Source organism: Melanotaenia boesemani, chromosome 14, assembly GCF_017639745.1.
Source record: "Melanotaenia boesemani isolate fMelBoe1 chromosome 14, fMelBoe1.pri, whole genome shotgun sequence".
NCBI classification, from domain to species: Eukaryota; Metazoa; Chordata; class Actinopteri; order Atheriniformes; family Melanotaeniidae; genus Melanotaenia; species Melanotaenia boesemani.
Window position 1 is genome coordinate 27,686,022 of NC_055695.1, and position 18,325 is coordinate 27,704,346.

Genomic DNA, 18,325 nt, shown 5'->3' on the forward strand with positions numbered 1-18,325 from the left:
GTTTTTGTGCTTGAGCTACTTGAACGATGAAATTATTTACTCTCTACAGACTTGATTGTTTTTGAGTCATTCATTTCCCTTACGGTCATTTATGTTTTCTAGCTCTGTTACTTTAGCGTTTTCTTTTGCTGATTGACAGTAATGTGCTATAGTGAATTTATAGACTGTTGTTACTGGATTAATAAAGTACTCATTCTTCTTCAACTCCCTCTTTCTCTTTCCATCTTTTAACAGGAGAAGCCTCTGTCCCGATCCCTCCAGAGAGGAGAAGACGCACAATTTGATCAGGTCAGTGCAGACTTAAAGTGCAATTAAGCAGTTGTACTTAAAATATGAACAGTTCACCTGCTGTGGCCTTGCTCCTGGTCTGCATAGACTTGAATTGCGCGCCTGCTTGTGCGTGATCTAATGTCTCAAGCAGGATTGCTGCAGAGGCTCTTGTCATGAGGTTTTGGACTTGTGCCTCGAACTAACGACTTGTCATGGCTGTTTTGATGTTGTCCTGGAGGCTGAAGCGGCACTCTGCTTCCACACTGAAGCCTGGAATTACAAGCACCGCTTCAGCAAGAGTTTTAAAAATCACGGGTTTCCTGATAACGCAAGCACTCACTCCAGCGGGAGGAAATCCCGCCACATTTGCTCTTTCTGCACCAGGGATTCAGCTGTACCGGTCGTGACCCGTAGTGGTGAAGCCAACAAGGTCATGCATTAAGAGAGATAATAACTAATTAATATGCTCATGCGCTACCAAGTGGTCAGGGGTGTGAGTTGCAAGCTCAAAGCTGACAGATGGCCTTCAGATTTTTCCGTCACCATTTTAAAAAACCAGTCAGCGACAAAAATAATTCTGCTAACACAACCCGACATATAAAAGAAGGACAATATCCTGATTTTCTTAAAAGTAAATCATCAGAAACAGAAAATTAGATTTCTCAATTAATCGCCCAGCCCTACCTCAGACTATCAAAGTTGGCATCTTTAGATCTGCAGAGTCGATCTAAACTGCGATGCTGCTGCTGCAGGGACAAAAATCAGCAATGTGGCATTTTCCTACAGGATTGTGCTGAGGCGTGGGGGCTTTTTGTTGGTGCTTTAGAAAACAACTGCTATGAAAGCTTTTATTCTCACATTCGCTGCTCACTTTGTTTTTAACTTCTTGCCAAACTGACAATCTCAGGTTGTATTGTGTGTCTACCTTCCACATTAAAATGGACATGAATGAGCAGGCAAAAGTTGTGTTTGGAAAAAGAAACTTCTAATTCTGTGCTACAGTAAAAGTTGTACAAACTATGATGGGGTTTGACTGTGGTATGATTCAGATAAAAAAGAAGCAGCTCCCTGATGATTTTAAAGCTTCTATCACTCAGTAAGTGTAATTTCATTGATTAAACCATCTCTCTGGCACTTTGTTTAACCCTGGGCCAGTGGTAGCAGTGGATCGGGGGAAGGACTTTTGCGTTGTAGGGGAAAGCTCCTGTGTTTGAATTTGCAGCTACAGTAAGAACCAGGAGGAGGAATCAACATCACATGCAGGTGTATAAATTTGACAACTTCATTGCCCGCACTCACGGTACTATTTGAGTGCCTATCTCTACTAAATCACTCCTCTTTCTACCCCCCTGAATGGGGTGTCTGTCCCTCATCTGTAGATGATACAGATCTTTGTACAATGGGCTTGCCTGCTGCAGAATGCTTTGTTCAGCAAAACACAAAGCCAATGAGAGTATGGTGGTATAGATCCAGCTGTCCTCCTATTGTGAGTGAGGGAGAGAATACGGGTACATAGAGCGCAAAAGTGAGTGTGTAGAATCGCTGTGTCATCCTCAGCAGTGCATCAGCATCAGGCGCTGGAGTGTGTCTGCCCAGCACCATAAGGGCAGTGGGAGCAGTTACATAACTCTTCTGCCTATCATCCATCATCCTCCTCCCTCATCTCACTGCTCCGGCCCTTTAACTCTCAAACAAGCGCATGCACTTAAAAGCAAATACATGCTTACCACCTCGACTCATGTTTAATGTATTGAGTGTAAACTATTCATGCTAATCTTGACCTATGCTCTGATTGTACTTGCTAGTAATAGGATTTGTAGCTTTCTTATAATAATTATGCAAACTTGCAACAGGATTTGTAAGTCCAGTAATGTAGAGGAAATGTACAGGTGTTCATTATCACTGATGTGATTTAAAGCATTCACAAGGTGTTTAAAGGGACAACTGGTGTTCTGTCGAAACATCCTACCGAAGGCTGAGTTTATTAGTTATATCTGTGCCACCCAATCAGAAAAGAACCCTTCTCATATTTTTTATACAGTTCATGGTTTTGTGCTATCTAAAAATAGTTTTAAGATCATATATCCACATAGGTATGGGCTTAGGAAATGTCATGGATGTTCAAAAAATGTAAATAAATTTATGAAGGTAGGATGCCTCGACAATGTAAATTACCACAGCAAAGTATCCTACTACATATGCTGTATTTAAGCATGTAGGATGCCTCCACAAGGTCAATTAATGAACCCTCTTATTATATAATAATGAAAAATTCAAAATATTTTCAATAATTTATCATATGCAGTTTCTATGAAAATACATAAAATCAAAGTTATGTATTTATTTATTTACACAGAGATACAGCTGTTTTTAAACATGGGAGCTGAAAGGTTCCATGTCTTTATGGGGCTGTCCTCAGCCCCACATAGAAAGTAGTTTTCGTGTTGTGTGCATGTGTAGAAAGTAGTGCTGTCGGTCAAATATTTCATCACAGTTAATCGCCTGAGTGTCCTCACGAGTTAACTCACGATTAATCTCGGAGGAGTTCTCTGAATCAGCTGTGTGCTGCACAGCAGGTGATATTTGAGACGCAACATACATGACTCTGCTCACATTGGCAGTAGTGTTAAAAAAATGATCTTATTGTTGTCCAGAAAACCATCTTGCAGAGCTTTAAAGCTAAACTGTTCATGTAAAAGACCCATTCTGTGTCCATTTCTGCTTCAGATCCACCACGTTATTTCTGCATCACTTCTTGAAACTACGCAGATGGTGTGTGCATTAATCATGGGATAAAAGAAATGTACTTTAACGTGACATTAACTCATTAACTTTGCCAGCCCCAGTAAAAAGCACTGGTATGATGTCTCAGTGGGTAGGATGGGATGTTAGAACACAGCTTACATATGGTTGGTGTAGTCATGTGAACTGTAAAGCCCCTCGGCCTTGTATCAGTGTTCCTGATGTGGCACCCAAAACCTATCTTTTGGCATTTCAGTAAAAAGTTAAGTCAGTAGCCACTAGCCAAGGAATTTCCCTGTCTATGGTCACCTTGCTCTGTTACCTGTTAGTCTAATACTGGATGTTTGACTTGGTATTATTCATTCCTTGTGTAGTCATTTTATTAGCCAGTTTGATTTTAAAGTATTTAACTTTCATTAGTAAAAAGATTGTGTTTTCTAGTTTTATCTGTATTAATATGACTTTTTTTTTTTTTTATTGCTTTTCAGTTAATAAGCTCTATGAGCTCAATAGCAGAACACTGTTTGCCCTCGCTACTACGCACACTGTTTGACTGGTACCGGCGGCAGAGTGGCACTGAAGACGAGTCTTACGAGTACAGGCCACGCTCTAGTACAAAGTCTAAAGGGTGAGATGGTCTTCGTTGTGTCCTGTAATATCCTTTCTTTTTAATTTATTATTGCCTGTATCTGTGGATGTGCTTGTTTACTTTTATTTATTTATTTCCTCCTTCTCTGTAGAGATGAACAGCACCGAGATAAAGATTACCTTCTGGAACGGCGGGACTTAGCCATAGATTTCATTTTTTGTTTAGTTTCAGTGGAAGTTTTAAAACAGGTGAGTGATCTGAGGGGTCTTTTATTTCGATGGCTTTTTTACCTTTTACCTTTTTTAAAAAAAATTCAGTTTGGTTGCTGTATGCTTACATGTTGAAGGGCCACTGCAGAGCATCTTTTTTTTTACATAATTTGGATTTAACTTAGCCTGGCAAGTTTTTATGTGATTATTTCTGACATGGTGATACATTAGATTATATATTTCTACTGTACTTTCTGTTTGTAGAACTGATATGTGGGATGTAATAACTGTAGATTTTTTTGCTATATTCAGATGGGCTCACTACATTTGATTTGTGTGGTATAATTTTACTTTCTTAATTGTTAAACGTTTTGCCCATTTAGATCAGATAATTTAACAATTAGCACAGTTGGGATTACTTTTTTTTCTTACCAGTAATTTGCAAACTAACTTAATTGTTTAATAGTTGTTTTATTTTTTCTTCTTCTTCTTTTTTTCTATCTGTTATAGTACAGACATTAACTCCAATTTTGTTAGAATGACTTCTTAAGTGGAACAGAGTAAATAAATGCCGTGGCAACATACCAACTCCCAGCCAAGTGTTTTCTAAAGTAGATTGTCTAAATCTAAGCACCATTCTGAGGTGAAAGCCAATCCCCAGAGACTGGAGCTGTGTTCTTTGGTTTTGCCCCTGCAGGGAGGATAATGAATGGAGGCAAAGAGAAAGAATGAAGACTTTCAATGCTGCTAATAAAACTAATGATTCCATCTTTATGTCACAGATTCCTCTTCATCCAGTGCCGGATGTTTTAGTACATGAAGTTCTAAACCTGGCATTCAAGCACTTTAAACACAAAGAGGGGTAAGTTAGCATCGGTTCCCAGACAGATAAGTGAAACAGATAAATAACACTCAAGTGTTGATTGAATTATGGTTAATTGCATCATATCATTATTTTCATTAAACACCTGCCTCTTCTTAAGCATTTTTTGCACTATTTTCAGCAATATTTCTTAAAGATATGTTCATATAATCATGAAAAATTCACAGGTACTGCGGCCCCAACACTGGCAACGTGCACATCATTGCAGACCTGTATGCTGAGGTCATAGGGGTTCTTACACAGTCAAAGTAAGTAAGCTTAAGTGTGTTTTATGAGATTATAGTGGTTATGTTGTTTACAGTTTATCACATTTCTCTTTTTTTACAACCTCTTCCTGTTGAGTTTTGTAAGTTTAGATGCATGAATGTGTGTGTGTGTGTGTGTGTGTGTGTGTGTGTCCTCAGGTTTCAGGCAGTGAGGAAGAAGTTCATCACAGAACTAAAGGAGCTTAGGCAAAAAGAGCAGAGTCCTTACGTAGTCCAGAGCATCATCAGTCTCATCATGGGCATGAAGTTTTTCCGGGTCAAAATGTATCCTGTGGAGGATTTTGAGGCTTCTTTTCAGTTCATGCAGGTAACTCATCACATTTACGCTCTTTGCCTGAGCATAGCCACAGTAAAAATGAAGAAATGTGACTGATATGTGTGCTTGCTAAATCACAACTCCCCCTCCCCAAACTGCTAACCCATTGTTCCAACTCAGCGATGGCTCATAAAGCCGGATGAGTAACGGTTGAAAGTAAAGTTTGCCAAAAAGTGACTGTGTGTGTGTGTCTCATGCCTTGCTAAGAACCATGAAAGGAGCAACTGCTTCTTCATAAATCTCTCTATATAATGACCTTTAAAAGTAAAAAAGAAAAAATAAACTTATTCTGAACAGGTTTAATAATATTGCTATGGTTTATGGTTTCCAGCACATATCTTTCTACTTTTCTTTATTGTCTGACTAATCAATTACTAATCAAAACATCATTTAGAAACGTTAATGATAGGAGATTCTAAACAGCTTTGTTTGAGTGAGTCAATATTAGTTGTTTTTATCTTTTACTGCCCCAGTGTATGAGTAGAAAACCTAACAATGACAGGATGCTGAAAAACAATGTCTCATTATGTGAACCCTAAACTCTACACACAATGAAGACATGAAGTGCTTACAAATAAAGATGAGGATGATGTTGAGATCTTTTTTTGATCTTGTAAGATGAACAACTTCAGGGCTGTTTGTATCCATATTCTCTATAATATTTACACATGTTCTCTTGGTCCTAGGAGTGTGCCCAGTATTTCCTTGAAGTCAAGGACAAAGACATAAAGCATGCTTTAGCTGGCCTTTTTGTGGAGATCCTCATTCCTGTTGCAGCTGTGAGTAACGCTGTCCCTCTGTTCTGTGTTCAGGAAAATGAAATGTTTTGTCAGCCTTATTTCCGAAATAAACGTTTTGTTCATTCTCAGGCGGTGAAAAACGAAGTCAACGTGCCGTGCCTGAAAACGTTCGTGGAGATGCTTTACCAGACAACGTTTGACCTTAGCTCCAGAAAGAAGCACTCTTTGGTAAAAAGGACCTTGAGATTTTGATGATGCTAAATTTCAACAAACCATTCAAGCTCTACGTTTTTGTGATGCCGATACCAATTTTTCTCCTCAGGCTCTGTATCCCTTGGTAACATGCCTGCTGTGCGTCAGTCAGAAGCAGTTCTTTCTTAACAACTGGCACATCTTCCTCCAGAACTGCCTTTCACACCTTAAGGTACTGCCAGCCGCAACCCTCACACCAAGTTACTTCAGAAAACATGAGCTCCACAGCTTTAAAGAGCAGAACAATGATGGTATTCTTCAGGTTGGAGCATTTTAAGGACGCCACACTAGACGTAATGTCTAATTGACTTCATCTTATGACTCTTGTTATGAAATCTAAAATGAATTCCCGATGTTTTTAGGGTTAATATAAAAAGTGACCTTGTGGGCTGAAATTCAAGCTCATAACTTTGCTTCTTTTTACATGTGAACAGATCAGCATTTCTCTCTTTTCTAAAGAAAATAAACATGGGTGTTATGACAATAAATGGCTGGTATGTGCTTAATGCAAGTGAAAGAAGAAATTGTCCTGGTTTTGAATGGTGTGCTTTGTGTTTCTGTCTAAATACCATAATGTGCTTATCCCTCCATTATCAACAAACTAGATCTGGACAGGAATAGCACTTGATTTGATGACCCATAACAAAGCTTCTGTTCAGAAAAAAATCCCCCAAAAACTATGTTTAATGCTCACAATGGGCAAAATGTAAACATATTATAGGACTGTAAGGTTCCATACATGTTTCCTAAACTCTTCTTAATGAAAACCCAACATTTTGGCTAAAACCAAACGTATCTCATCTCAAGTGCTGTTTTACCTCGGGTCTGTTATTGAGTCCTTGTAAACCAATTACAGACGGATCAAGTCTTTTTTCCTCCTTTGTCTGAGCATGGAATCCAGAAGCTGATTACCTGATCAATGCAACGAGTGTCTTTTCCATTCTTCACTGAATTACCTCTTTTTGTTACTGTCTGATCCTGTGGTGGAAAAATTTCAGTTTACCTCATAATGGTGATTTTCAATGTTTTTTCCCCCCCAAGTGATCTCATTCCAGCATTCATTATTCCATAATAAATTTCCCTGATTGTATTCAGTTTCCTGAGTGTCAGTTACGCTTTAAATCATTTGACGGGTTTGTCCAAGGGTGTAATGATGATTTGAGCTTATCCAATATTGATTTTAACCTTGTGGGTGGTCTTAAAAATGGGCCTGCTTTGATTAACAAATGGCATTAATTGAATATCCAGTGTTGAAATGAAGTATGGAGAGACAGTGTTGGCTCCATATGGAGATGATAGTGATCACTTTCACTATTCTGTGATTGATTTACTTGTCCTTAACACATTTTGTAATTTATAGTGTAATTTCTGCATCACTGTTTTTAATGTAAGACCCCCACAGGGTTAAAATGGAATAATTTGCATTTTGAAGGTGTTGGACGCTGATTTGAATGCACTGCTTAGTTGGGTGTGACTTTTCGTTGGCATAGCAGATGAGGGAAGCATCGTTGCGTTGGTTTTTAGTGTTTCTTTCCAACCTTCTCTTCCTTCCAAATCCATTCCTCTTTCTTTGTCCCTCTGTTTGATTTCCAAACCACAGCACACTTTATTTAGCCTTGCTTTTTACACCTTGAAATTAGTATAGAAAATGTAATAACATGAAATACAGATGAGCTGTTACTTTGTGTTGCTACCATGCTGGTCAGTCCACAAGTAGCATGACGACAAGTTCATTGTGTTTCATTTCAGATAGCTTTTTGTTTATGCACTCTCAGAGTGTATAAAAGTAAAACTAGTTAGAACTTCTTTTGTCATATTTGTTCTGTTTTTGTTTAACTTGCATGTGTCCCTCCCCAAACCCCTACATTCTTTGTCTCCTTTTGATCTTTTGTCTCACATTGACTTGCTCTAGATGCCGTCTAACAACAGCATCCGAAAGCAGATTGAGACACTGCAGGTGAGTTTATCTGGTGTCAGTGACCTAGCCTGGTACTCCCGTCCATGTCTGGGTCCTGATCGAGATGTAGCGTAGAGCAGTTAGTTCTACTCGCTTGGCCAAAGTGGTGAGTTGCTCTGTCGTGAAATTTAAAGTGTGGCTCAGCAAAAACGGTGACATGAACCACATGGATTACATGAAGCTTGTGATGTTCTAGTCTTTCTAGTCGAGCGGGTTTGAGTTAATGAGCTGGAGCGCTGATTTTTGTCTGATCATTACTGTGAATGAGTGTTTTTATTAAGGTGACGTAACACTGGAAGAATCACTAAAATCATTTGCCAGATGAACCTATATGGTAATATTGGATTTAAATGTGGACTTCAGTACAACCCTGGTTGACATGAAGCCAACTTTAAACCCCTCACAAAAAAAACATTGATCTGGGTCATCAAAGGGGTGAACTCTGCACAAGTCATTGCTTTTATAAATTAGAAATTATGAAAAGATAAATAACTTTATTTTAACCCTGTATTTACCATGTTTGTAATGTTTGTTTATCTTTGATGAATAAATAAAGATGCCCTCACTGAGATTTATAACCTGCGATTGTGTTTTCAGGGATTTACTGTGTGATTTGTCTCGCTACTGAAAGATTAAATATGTGGAGCACAACAAGATTTCCTCACTGTTATTTTCAGGTCCAGCCAAATCACAAAAGATTTACCATTGGATCAGACACATCTGCCACCTGCTGTTTTTATGGCTAAAACGCTTAAATTAACCCATAAAACACTGTTCCTTCTTATTTTATCTGTCTTAAGCTATAGATAGCTCTAAACCTTGTTGTTAGACTTTTACATGTAGATTTTTAAATTAAATATTTGACTTAACTTGAATTTGAAAGATATCTGTTGTCTTAAAATGCCAAAAAGTGATGCAGCTTATAGTGGGGATAAAAGCGTAACTCAAAACTTCCATCAGGATGTGAAGGTACAGCCTGCAGCTTGGAAATCCTTTACACCACGACTACATTTTAGTCTCCAAGTTCGGCTGTTCACCCTGTTAAAGTATGTCAGCAATGTGGATGTTTCATTGGTCATTTGGAAAAATATGTGTTGTACTTGCTGAAATATGTGGCATTATGAATCATGGTTAATGTGTGACCAAATGGCTGCATTTGATTGACTTGCTTGGTTGTTTTCTTGAAGTGTAATTAAATAGGAAGCTAATATTCTGTTTTTCTTTTGTGTGTGTGTGTGTGTGTGTGTGTGTGTGTGTGTGTGTGTGTGTGTCTCCACCCCCTTCACATCTGCAGAATAAAGATCCCAAAATGTCCCGCGTAGCTTTGGAGTCTCTCTACAGGCTACTCTGGGTGTACATCATCAGGATCAAGTGTGAGAGCAACACTGTCACACAGAGGTCAGTTGCAGCGCCAGCTAAAATCGATCCCTTTGCGACTCGTGCCGATCAAGCACAAGTCCTTTTCAAAACAGTCTTTGCTGTTCAGAGCCACGTGCGCCTATACAGTTTCCTGCTTTTCCTTCCTAGTCGACTACTCAGCATCGTGTCAGCACTTTTCCCCAAAGGCTCCCGCAGCGTGGTGCCGAGAGACACACCCCTCAACATCTTTGTCAAGATCATCCAGTTTATAGCCCAGGTGAGTCTGGAGTACAAACACGTGACAAAAGAACGCACCATAAAGACACCACTGTGGATAAGTGATCCTTGTTTGTTATTGTTTTTTCAGGAAAGACTGGACTTTGCTATGAAAGAGATTATCTATGACCTCTTGTGTGTGGGCAAATCTCACAAAACCTTCACCATCAATCCAGAGGTAAAGTGTAAACAATTAAAAGTGACATTATGGGAATGTAGGTGTTGTTGTTTTTTTTTTTTTTGTTTTTTTTTGTTTCCATTCTTCTTATCCTGTGCCTCTCTGTCCTGCCAGAGGATGAATATTGGTTTGCGAGCCTTTTTGGTGATAGCCGACAGCCTGCAGCAGAAAGATGGAGAGCCACCAATGCCTACTACAGGGATAATTATGCCTTCTGGGAACACCCTACGTGTAAAAAAGATCTTCCTCAACACCACCCTCACTGATGAAGAAGCAAAAGTTATAGGTGAGTTCTACACTCGGACAAGTTGCGTTTGCTAAAGAGCGTGGGGTTATAACTATGCTGGGTCGTTTGCAGGGATGTCACTCTACTACCCTCAAGTCAGAAAAGCCTTGGATAACATCCTGCGCCACCTGGACAAGGAAGTGGGACGCTCCATGAGTATGACCAGTGTACAGATGTCCAACAAAGAGCCTGAGGACATGATCACGTATGTAAACACAGTGGATGAGTACAGTAACTCCACTGCCCATGCAGGCATGTATCCCTGATGCCTGACGACCTGCTTCTCATTAATTGTCCTACAGGGGAGAGAGGAAACCAAAGATCGATCTGTTCCGAACATGCGTGGCTGCTATTCCAAGACTAATACCCGATGGCATGAGCAGACAAGACCTAATAGAGCTTCTAGCCAAGTAATTTAACCTCACTGTAATCACTTCACATGATAAATTTTGGTGGTGCATCTTCTGCCTCTTAAAACCTCTTCACCTCCTGGTTTCTTGTCATCTTTTAGATTGACCATCCACATGGATGAGGAGCTGCGGGGTCTTGCCTTTACAACTCTTCAGGCCCTGATGATGGATTTCCCAGAGTGGCGGGAGGACGTCCTCTCAGGCTTTGCGTACTTCATTGTCAGAGAGGTAACTGACGTCCACCCCACGCTGCTGGACAATGCTGTCAAGATGCTTCTGCAGCTTATCAGCCAATGGAGTAAGGCTGTGCAGAGCAGCAATAAGAGTCACGACGCACAGGTGGGTGTGCAGCTGTTTATGTTCATGTGACTTGTTGGATATGATAACTGTGTTTCATTTATGGGATATTTGTTGTTTTTAACAGAACTCAAGCAGCAGTCGCTCTCTGTCCTTGGAGCGTTCTCTTCCACTGGGTGTGCTTCATGTGGTAGAAGGTTTAGCACTGGTTGTGCTGTGTAGCTGCCGTCCTGCCACACGCAGGCTAGCTGTTAATGTCCTCAAGGAGGTCCGTGCACTGCATACTGCTTTGGGGATTGGCAAGGTAATTTATTATTATTATTATTGTTATTATTGTTATTATTATTAACAGTAATAATATTATTATTATAATAAATATTATTATTAATATTATTACTGTTGAGTTGCAGTCAAATAAGAATGAGTCTGCAGAGCAGTTGTTTATTTAAAGTGCTGTTCACTGATTTGTTGCACAATCTTTCAGGGAGATGAGGAACTGGCTATTGATGTAATGGATAGGCTAAGTGCATCGGTGTTGGAGAGCTTCATTCATCTCACTGGAGCAGACCAGGTATGAATTGTTTTCTGTGTTTCATAACCAGAAACTTGAACACGCACTGTAAAACTTGCCTCATCTTCTTCTGTTCTTCCCTTTAGACAAACCTGTTGTACTGTCCCAGTGGGATTGACCTCCAGACGTTAGCGGAGTGGAGTTCATCTCCCATCAGCCACCAGTTTGATGTGGTGAGCCCCTCACACATCTGGGTGTTTGCCCACGTTACTCAAGGTCAGGACCCCTGGGTCATTAGCTTCTCCAGCTACCTGCGGCAGGAGAACCTGCCCAAACATTGCCCCACTGCCCTCAACTATGCCTGGATGTTCGCATACACCCGCCTGCAGCTGCTGTCTCCACAAGTTGACATTAAGTATGATTTCAAGTTGTCAGTATTGCACAGTGATTTTCATGTTCTTTTTTTCTATGTGTGTTTTTTGTTTTTTTCGGTAACTCATGCGTCGTTGTCTATATGTCCACCTGTAGCAGTCCTATCAACGCCAAAAAGGTGAACAGCCTGAACAGCAGCGACTCCTACATTGGCCTTTGGAGAAACTACCTGATTCTCTGCTGCAGCTCTGCTTCTTCATCTTCCTCCATGTGTTCCTCATCCTCCACCTCTGGCTCCGTCCGCTGCTCCCCGCCTGAGACGCTGGCGTCTACGCCGGACAGCGGCTACAGTTATGATTCAAAGGTCAGAACGAGCTTCACAAAACCAAACTATTTACTTACACTTACAATGTTTAGAAATGTTACAGATGGTGTGTGGCAGTTCAGTAACACTATCATGACAAAAATGACTTTTTTTGTGTTTTGACAGATTGTTGGTACTCCGTCCCCCTCCTCACTGTTCAAACACATTGTTCCAATGATGCGCTCCGAGAGCATGGACATCACAGAGTCTCTAGTCTTGGGGCTTGGCAGGACCAACCCCGTGGCTTTCAGGTAAACAACCCATCTACATCACATACGTCTTGATAAACCCTCTTAAATTGATGAGTTACACATACTTTTTCTATCCTTCAGAGAGTTGATAGAAGAGCTAAATCCAATTATAAAAGAAGCTCTTGAAAGAAGACCTGAAGTAAGTTAAAAACTTAAAGTGCTCTCGGAGTTGTTTTTTGTATTAAAAAGTCTCGTATTTGATTAAAAATGTCCTGTTTTTTCTAGAACATGAAGCGGCGCAGGCGTCGGGACATCCTCAGGGTCCAGCTGGTCCGGATATTTGAGCTACTGGCCGATGCTGGTGTCATCAGTCAAGTGTATGTTATCCACAGGCTTTAAGACGGAAAAAAAAAAACATAATTAAGAATAAGACTGAATCTGTCCTCTCATAAAAATGTTAAACTTACTCTTTACAGAGCCAGTGGAGGGTTAGATGGAGAGAGCCACTCTCTGAACAGTACACTGCTTGAGTATGTTGATCTGACCAGGCAGTTGCTCGAGGCAGAAAATGACAAGGACTCTGACACACTGAAGGACATTCGCTGTCACTTCAGTGCACTTGTGGCCAATATCATTCAGAATGTTCCAGGTATAAACACTTTAAGCCACTATTATTGAACTAATTGTCCTTCTAAGTTAAAGGCAATTAAAACATATCTTTTGTTTTGTTGTCTTTATTTCTTTCCAGTACACCAGAGGAGAAGCATCTTTCCACAGCAGTCACTGCGACACAGTCTCTTCATGCTGTTTAGTCACTGGGCTGGACCCTTCAGCATCATGTTCACTCCTCTGGATCGCTATAGTGACAGAAATATGCAGATCAACCGCCATCAGTACTGTGCACTAAAGGTAGACACTCAATTGTGTGCAACAATATAAACCTCAAAATTTGTTTTCTGCATATAGCACAATGACACTAACATCCATTTTAATATTCCAGGCCATGTCTGCAGTGTTGTGTTGTGGACCTGTAGCTGACAATGTTGGCCTTTCCTCTGATGGCTACCTCTACAAGTGGTTGGATAACATTCTGGATTCACAGGACAAGAAGGTCTGAAACATGTTTTTGTTGCGCTTTGATTGAGTTTCTCTGCATTAGAGTTAATCATTAAAAAACTATCTACAGAGCTTAAACTATTCTGGTACTGTGCCAGATCTCTGGCGTGCGATTTTTACAGGAAAAAAAAAACAAAAAAGATAATTTAGCCACTTTAAAAACTTTTATGTGTGCATTAATTTGGGCACACAGGAACACAGTTTTCGCTGGGGAAAAGTTTAGTTAAGAGATCCAGCTACAGTCTAGTCTAGTCAGAGCCGTTGATGAAAAGCTTGTACATGTAGGCTACGAACAAGATGACAGGTGAGTTTAAAAGCCTGCCCCACCTTGGGGGACATTTAATAAAACATATTTTTGTTCATCACATAGTAGTAATCAGAACATCAGGCTGTTTTAGATTTTTAAATAATGTCAAATAGATTTTTTTATAGCTGTTCTATAGGAAAGATAATTGGAAAGTCTCCCTAATAATAATAATGGTTGGGAAGCACAAACATGGGCATGGATGGAAAAAAGGGGCAGAGATGGCAACATAACCTTGCTGAAGGATCGGCTACATTGACCATGTTAGACCAGGTCCTGCTTAATCATTACAAAGACTTAAGATATTCAAAGCTGGACTGGCATACAGACAAACAACACCGACCCACATCCATCCCTCAACAAATAAAAATTAGTCTGTTTCATACGTGTAACTTACAGGTTTAATGTTCAGAGTGTAAATGTCATCCTGAATCGTGTATCTCCCCATTGTAAAGAATCATTTAAAAAAATTCAGATCATCCCCCAAAACCTAATCACTTGTTCTTTATTCCATTTCTGAGTTTTCCTGAAAATTTCGTCAAACTCTGTCCATAACTTTTTAGTTATGTTGCTAAGAGACAGACAGACCAACCAACGGCACTGAAAACATAAACAAAACACATGGTACAGAAAACAGTTCAACTTTTTAAATGTCCTGATAAAACTGTTTCATTCAGTTGAATCTCTAAATATTCTTAAAGTTCAGATTTCAGATAAAGTTGACAATAATAAAACCTCAAAAGAATAGTGAATCGATCCATTTTAAGACGTAATACGACTCAGAAATTCCTACGATGACCTGGACTCAGCTTGTTTAGCTGCACGTGTTCCCGCGATGGACATGAAGTTCTCAGTGTAAAACCCGAGAAGGAGAAATACTCCATCTGTTCCTCTCTGGAGCAAGACTGTTTCAATCCTCACCTCCTTTGGAGAGTTAAAAAAAAAAAATTGTGTGTTATGTGTTTTTAGACACACACTCTCTGTCTAATGATGGAAGTGTGATCACCTGTATGTGCGTGCATGTGTCTTTGCGCATGGCATCAGGGCAGAACTATGACATGCTGTCATGTAAAACACATAAATAACATCAGACTGTTTAGTTTTTTTAGTCAGAAGAAAAATTTTAAACCTGTTTTAGAGGGAAAGGGAACCTGAAATTACTTCTGTTCTGAATACCACTTTATATAAACAAAATCAAAATACTTTAACTTGAACTTCTATTGGAGGCAGTGGGTCTTGTTGGGGGAGCAGGGCACCCCCCTAGTATTATGGTTGGTAAAACACTGAAAATGCTAATTTGGTTCATTTTGTTGAATTTTGGCATCTAGACCAGGTTCTGTTTAAGATCATGGCATACAGATTGAGTACTATAGCCACCTACTGACATGTCTTGGTATTACTGTCTTAAATAACTTTGCTAAATCTGTAGTCTGCCTGTCAAGGTTATCAAACGCAGTGTCCTGCAGGTTTTATGTGTTTCCCCGCTCCACAACACCTGGTTCAAATTAAATGGATCCAACAGCTTGTTGTCAAGTTCTACACAATGATCCATTAATATGAGTCAGGTGTGTTGAAATAAGGAAATGTCTAAAACCTGCAGGGCAATGACCCTAGAGCAGTGATTCCCAACCTGGGGCCCGGGACCCCACAAGGGGGTCTCCCAAAGAACACAGGGGATCCCTGTGTTGTTGACTTTATTGGTCTCGAAGGAAATTTAGGGACTCAGCCGCATAAACAACAACAACAGTACACAGATTAACATAAATAGTAAAAATAGAAATAAAGTGAAATATAGTGGGGTGAAATAAAATGAGGTAAAAAATATATATGTATGTAGGTACATAAATAAGTAAATGCATTGAAAATATGCAAGTCGGGCTGAGAGTGACAGGAACAAGTAGCATGTGTCAAGATAAAGTGGCCTGAAGGGGTGACAGTGTGTGGTCAGGATAAAATAAACTATCTGCAGTGCTGTGGTGCCCCCTCCCTCCACCCCTCCCCAGATGGCCCTGGCTGGGAAGGATTTCCTGAGGCTGTCTGTAGTAGGATGATTTATATCATGTATTGTATGAGTTGTTCTGCTGTTTATTTTTTAAAAATCTGGGCATCCTGCTTATTTTCTGCCCATATTTATTAGTAGTGCAACTAACAACAAAAATAACTGTGTGGTTCTCATGAATTCTCTGTGTGGTCTCCTATAGGTTCACCAGCTGGGTTGTGAGGCTGTGATGTTGCTGCTGGAGCTGAACCCAGAGCAGAGCAACCTCATGTTTTGGGCAGTGGATCGTTGTTACACCGGTTCACGTCGTATGGCCACTGGCTGCTTTAGGGCCATTGCTAATGTCTTTCACAACAGGTACCATGCTTAAATTTTCTTTTATGTGGTTTTTGGTTCCTGTGGAGCACAACACTTCATTTAAATACTATATGTGTGTTATGTTTCTCTCAGGGATTATCAGTTTGACACTGTGGTGCTGCTGAACCTCATTCTGTTCAAGGCAGCTGATTCTTCCAGGGATATCTATGAGGCAGCCATGCAGCTGTTACAGGTCGGTCTGTTCACATTAAAAAGTTTCAGTACAGACACTCTCAATAACACTGCAATGGAGACTTTTCTGTCAAAAATTTTATCTTATGATTCTTGTTTGTGTGAAATAGATCCTGGAGCCAAAGCTCTTCCGTTATGCCCACAAACTGGAGATCCAGCGAACAGATGGCATCTTGACACCTGCCTCACCTCTACCACACCTCTACTCTGTGTCTTACTACCAGCTGTCTGAGGAGCTTGCAAGGACTTACCCAGAGCTCACTCTACCCATCTTCTCAGGTTTGCAACCTTACAGTTTGGTGATGTTGGTAGAGTTTTTGCACAGTAGAATTTGTCTAAATATTACATAAGATCAGAGGCAACGTACAAGTGATTTAATTCTTTCATCTGAAAGTAACAGTAGTCACTGTAAAGTACTTTTGTTGGGCAGTTAGGCCAGCTTTTTTTTATTTGTGTAAATATATTCCACTGCTGTCTAATTTGCTGCTGTGTGTGGTGCAGAGGTCAGCCAGCGTATCCAGACAGCACATCCTGGTGGTCGTCAAGTGATGTTGCACTACCTCCTGCCTTGGATGAACAATGTGGAGCTGGTTGACTTCAAACCAACCCCACGGCGACCAGAGGATTGTGGCAGTGGCGAGGACGAAGAGGACACCCATGACCAGGAAATCATGATGGTCAACAGTCGGCGTTGGCTACGTGGAGAGGGGTGGGGATCCCCACGTGCAACAACGATGGTGCTAAACAACCTCATGTTTATGACTGCGAAAGTGAGGCAGATAATGGACAAACTTCACTCCAATTTATACAGATTCATGTGATTGCACAAGCAAATATATATATTTATTTAATTTTTTTTGCAGTATGGGGATGAGTTTGCTTGGTCGGAGATCGAGAATGTGTGGACAACGTTAGCAGATAGTTGGCCAAAAAACCTCAGAATCATTCTGCACTTCCTCATCAGTATGTCAGGAGTCAACAGTGACCCCAGCCTTTTGCCCTATGTAAGTTACAGCATGTTTATTTCATGTAGCTTATCTGTTGTACACCGTCTGTTTCTTGATACATCACATTTGTGTTCTCAGGTGAAAAGAGTGGTGGTATACCTAGGCAGAGATAAAACTATGCAGCTGCTGGAAGAGTTGATGTGCGAGCTTGAGTTGACTGAGCCGGTCAACTCAGCCATCACTCACATGGACAACCCCCCTTATTACCGCATCACCTCCAGTTACAAGATCCCCTCAGTCACCTCAGGTTAATGAGCAGTAGAAATGCTCCATCTGATTGCTTAGGCCATTGTTGCAGTACAGAATAATTTGTTTTCCAGTGCCAGACGGTATCTTTCATGTCTTCTCATTCAGGAACAACCTCCAGCAGCAATACCATGGTGCCAGGAAATGAAAGTCATCATGACAGCAAGGTGAAGGACTCTAATATGGATGACAGGTACGGCTTTTGTGTCAAGGTTATCATGAGCATTATAACATTATCGGGATACTTTAAGTTTTTTTGAATCATGTATGTATGTTTTCACTTCTGAATAAACTTGACAGAGTTGTGTTAGAAAGTGGATGAATAGACTGCGTTTATGTACAGCTTTAAGAGTAGTCATCGCCAACTACGAACAAACTCCTTGGGAAAAAGGTGCAAACTAACTGGTTGTCCAGCCATATGAGAGAGAAATGTAGAGAGGTCTTCAGGATTTTCTCCCAGCTCAGGGCTCCAGTCTAACTTTTTGCATTAGTTGTACTGGTGAGCCAAATTTCTTAATTTGAGTGCACCAGGAAAAACATTTAGGTGCACCCAAATTTTCCCAGCACCATATTTTAAAAAAACACATTTTTAAGAACAGCTTTCTGATCAGTACCCTAAAACACTGATGGTTATTT

General features: G+C 40.3%; 1 protein-coding gene across 11 annotated transcripts in view; it reads left to right on the top strand.

Moving 5' to 3' along the window:
* Positions 1 to 18,325, top strand: part of fryl (furry homolog, like) — a 74,477-nt gene that overhangs the window by 33,924 nt on the left and 22,228 nt on the right. For 8 of the 11 annotated variants that reach the window (XM_042006478.1, XM_042006469.1, XM_042006472.1 and 5 more), the window contains 34 exons: positions 235 to 288; positions 3,501 to 3,640; positions 3,753 to 3,849; positions 4,593 to 4,672; positions 4,861 to 4,941; positions 5,098 to 5,266; positions 5,962 to 6,054; positions 6,145 to 6,243; positions 6,338 to 6,439; positions 8,180 to 8,224; positions 9,519 to 9,622; positions 9,752 to 9,860; positions 9,951 to 10,037; positions 10,152 to 10,323; positions 10,396 to 10,528; positions 10,626 to 10,733; positions 10,835 to 11,072; positions 11,158 to 11,334; positions 11,515 to 11,601; positions 11,688 to 11,956; positions 12,070 to 12,277; positions 12,404 to 12,528; positions 12,610 to 12,667; positions 12,754 to 12,845; positions 12,945 to 13,117; positions 13,217 to 13,377; positions 13,469 to 13,579; positions 16,090 to 16,244; positions 16,338 to 16,437; positions 16,547 to 16,715; positions 16,938 to 17,206; positions 17,300 to 17,440; positions 17,522 to 17,690; positions 17,798 to 17,882. In XM_042006478.1, the coding sequence (XP_041862412.1) occupies positions 235 to 288; positions 3,501 to 3,640; positions 3,753 to 3,849; positions 4,593 to 4,672; positions 4,861 to 4,941; positions 5,098 to 5,266; positions 5,962 to 6,054; positions 6,145 to 6,243; positions 6,338 to 6,439; positions 8,180 to 8,224; positions 9,519 to 9,622; positions 9,752 to 9,860; positions 9,951 to 10,037; positions 10,152 to 10,323; positions 10,396 to 10,528; positions 10,626 to 10,733; positions 10,835 to 11,072; positions 11,158 to 11,334; positions 11,515 to 11,601; positions 11,688 to 11,956; positions 12,070 to 12,277; positions 12,404 to 12,528; positions 12,610 to 12,667; positions 12,754 to 12,845; positions 12,945 to 13,117; positions 13,217 to 13,377; positions 13,469 to 13,579; positions 16,090 to 16,244; positions 16,338 to 16,437; positions 16,547 to 16,715; positions 16,938 to 17,206; positions 17,300 to 17,440; positions 17,522 to 17,690; positions 17,798 to 17,882 (4,460 nt within the window). The remainder of the gene's footprint in view (positions 1 to 234; positions 289 to 3,500; positions 3,641 to 3,752; positions 3,850 to 4,592; positions 4,673 to 4,860; positions 4,942 to 5,097; positions 5,267 to 5,961; positions 6,055 to 6,144; positions 6,244 to 6,337; positions 6,440 to 8,179; positions 8,225 to 9,518; positions 9,623 to 9,751; positions 9,861 to 9,950; positions 10,038 to 10,151; positions 10,324 to 10,395; positions 10,529 to 10,625; positions 10,734 to 10,834; positions 11,073 to 11,157; positions 11,335 to 11,514; positions 11,602 to 11,687; positions 11,957 to 12,069; positions 12,278 to 12,403; positions 12,529 to 12,609; positions 12,668 to 12,753; positions 12,846 to 12,944; positions 13,118 to 13,216; positions 13,378 to 13,468; positions 13,580 to 16,089; positions 16,245 to 16,337; positions 16,438 to 16,546; positions 16,716 to 16,937; positions 17,207 to 17,299; positions 17,441 to 17,521; positions 17,691 to 17,797; positions 17,883 to 18,325) is intronic. The other 3 variants (XM_042006475.1, XM_042006480.1, XM_042006479.1) reach the window with 1 other exon arrangement.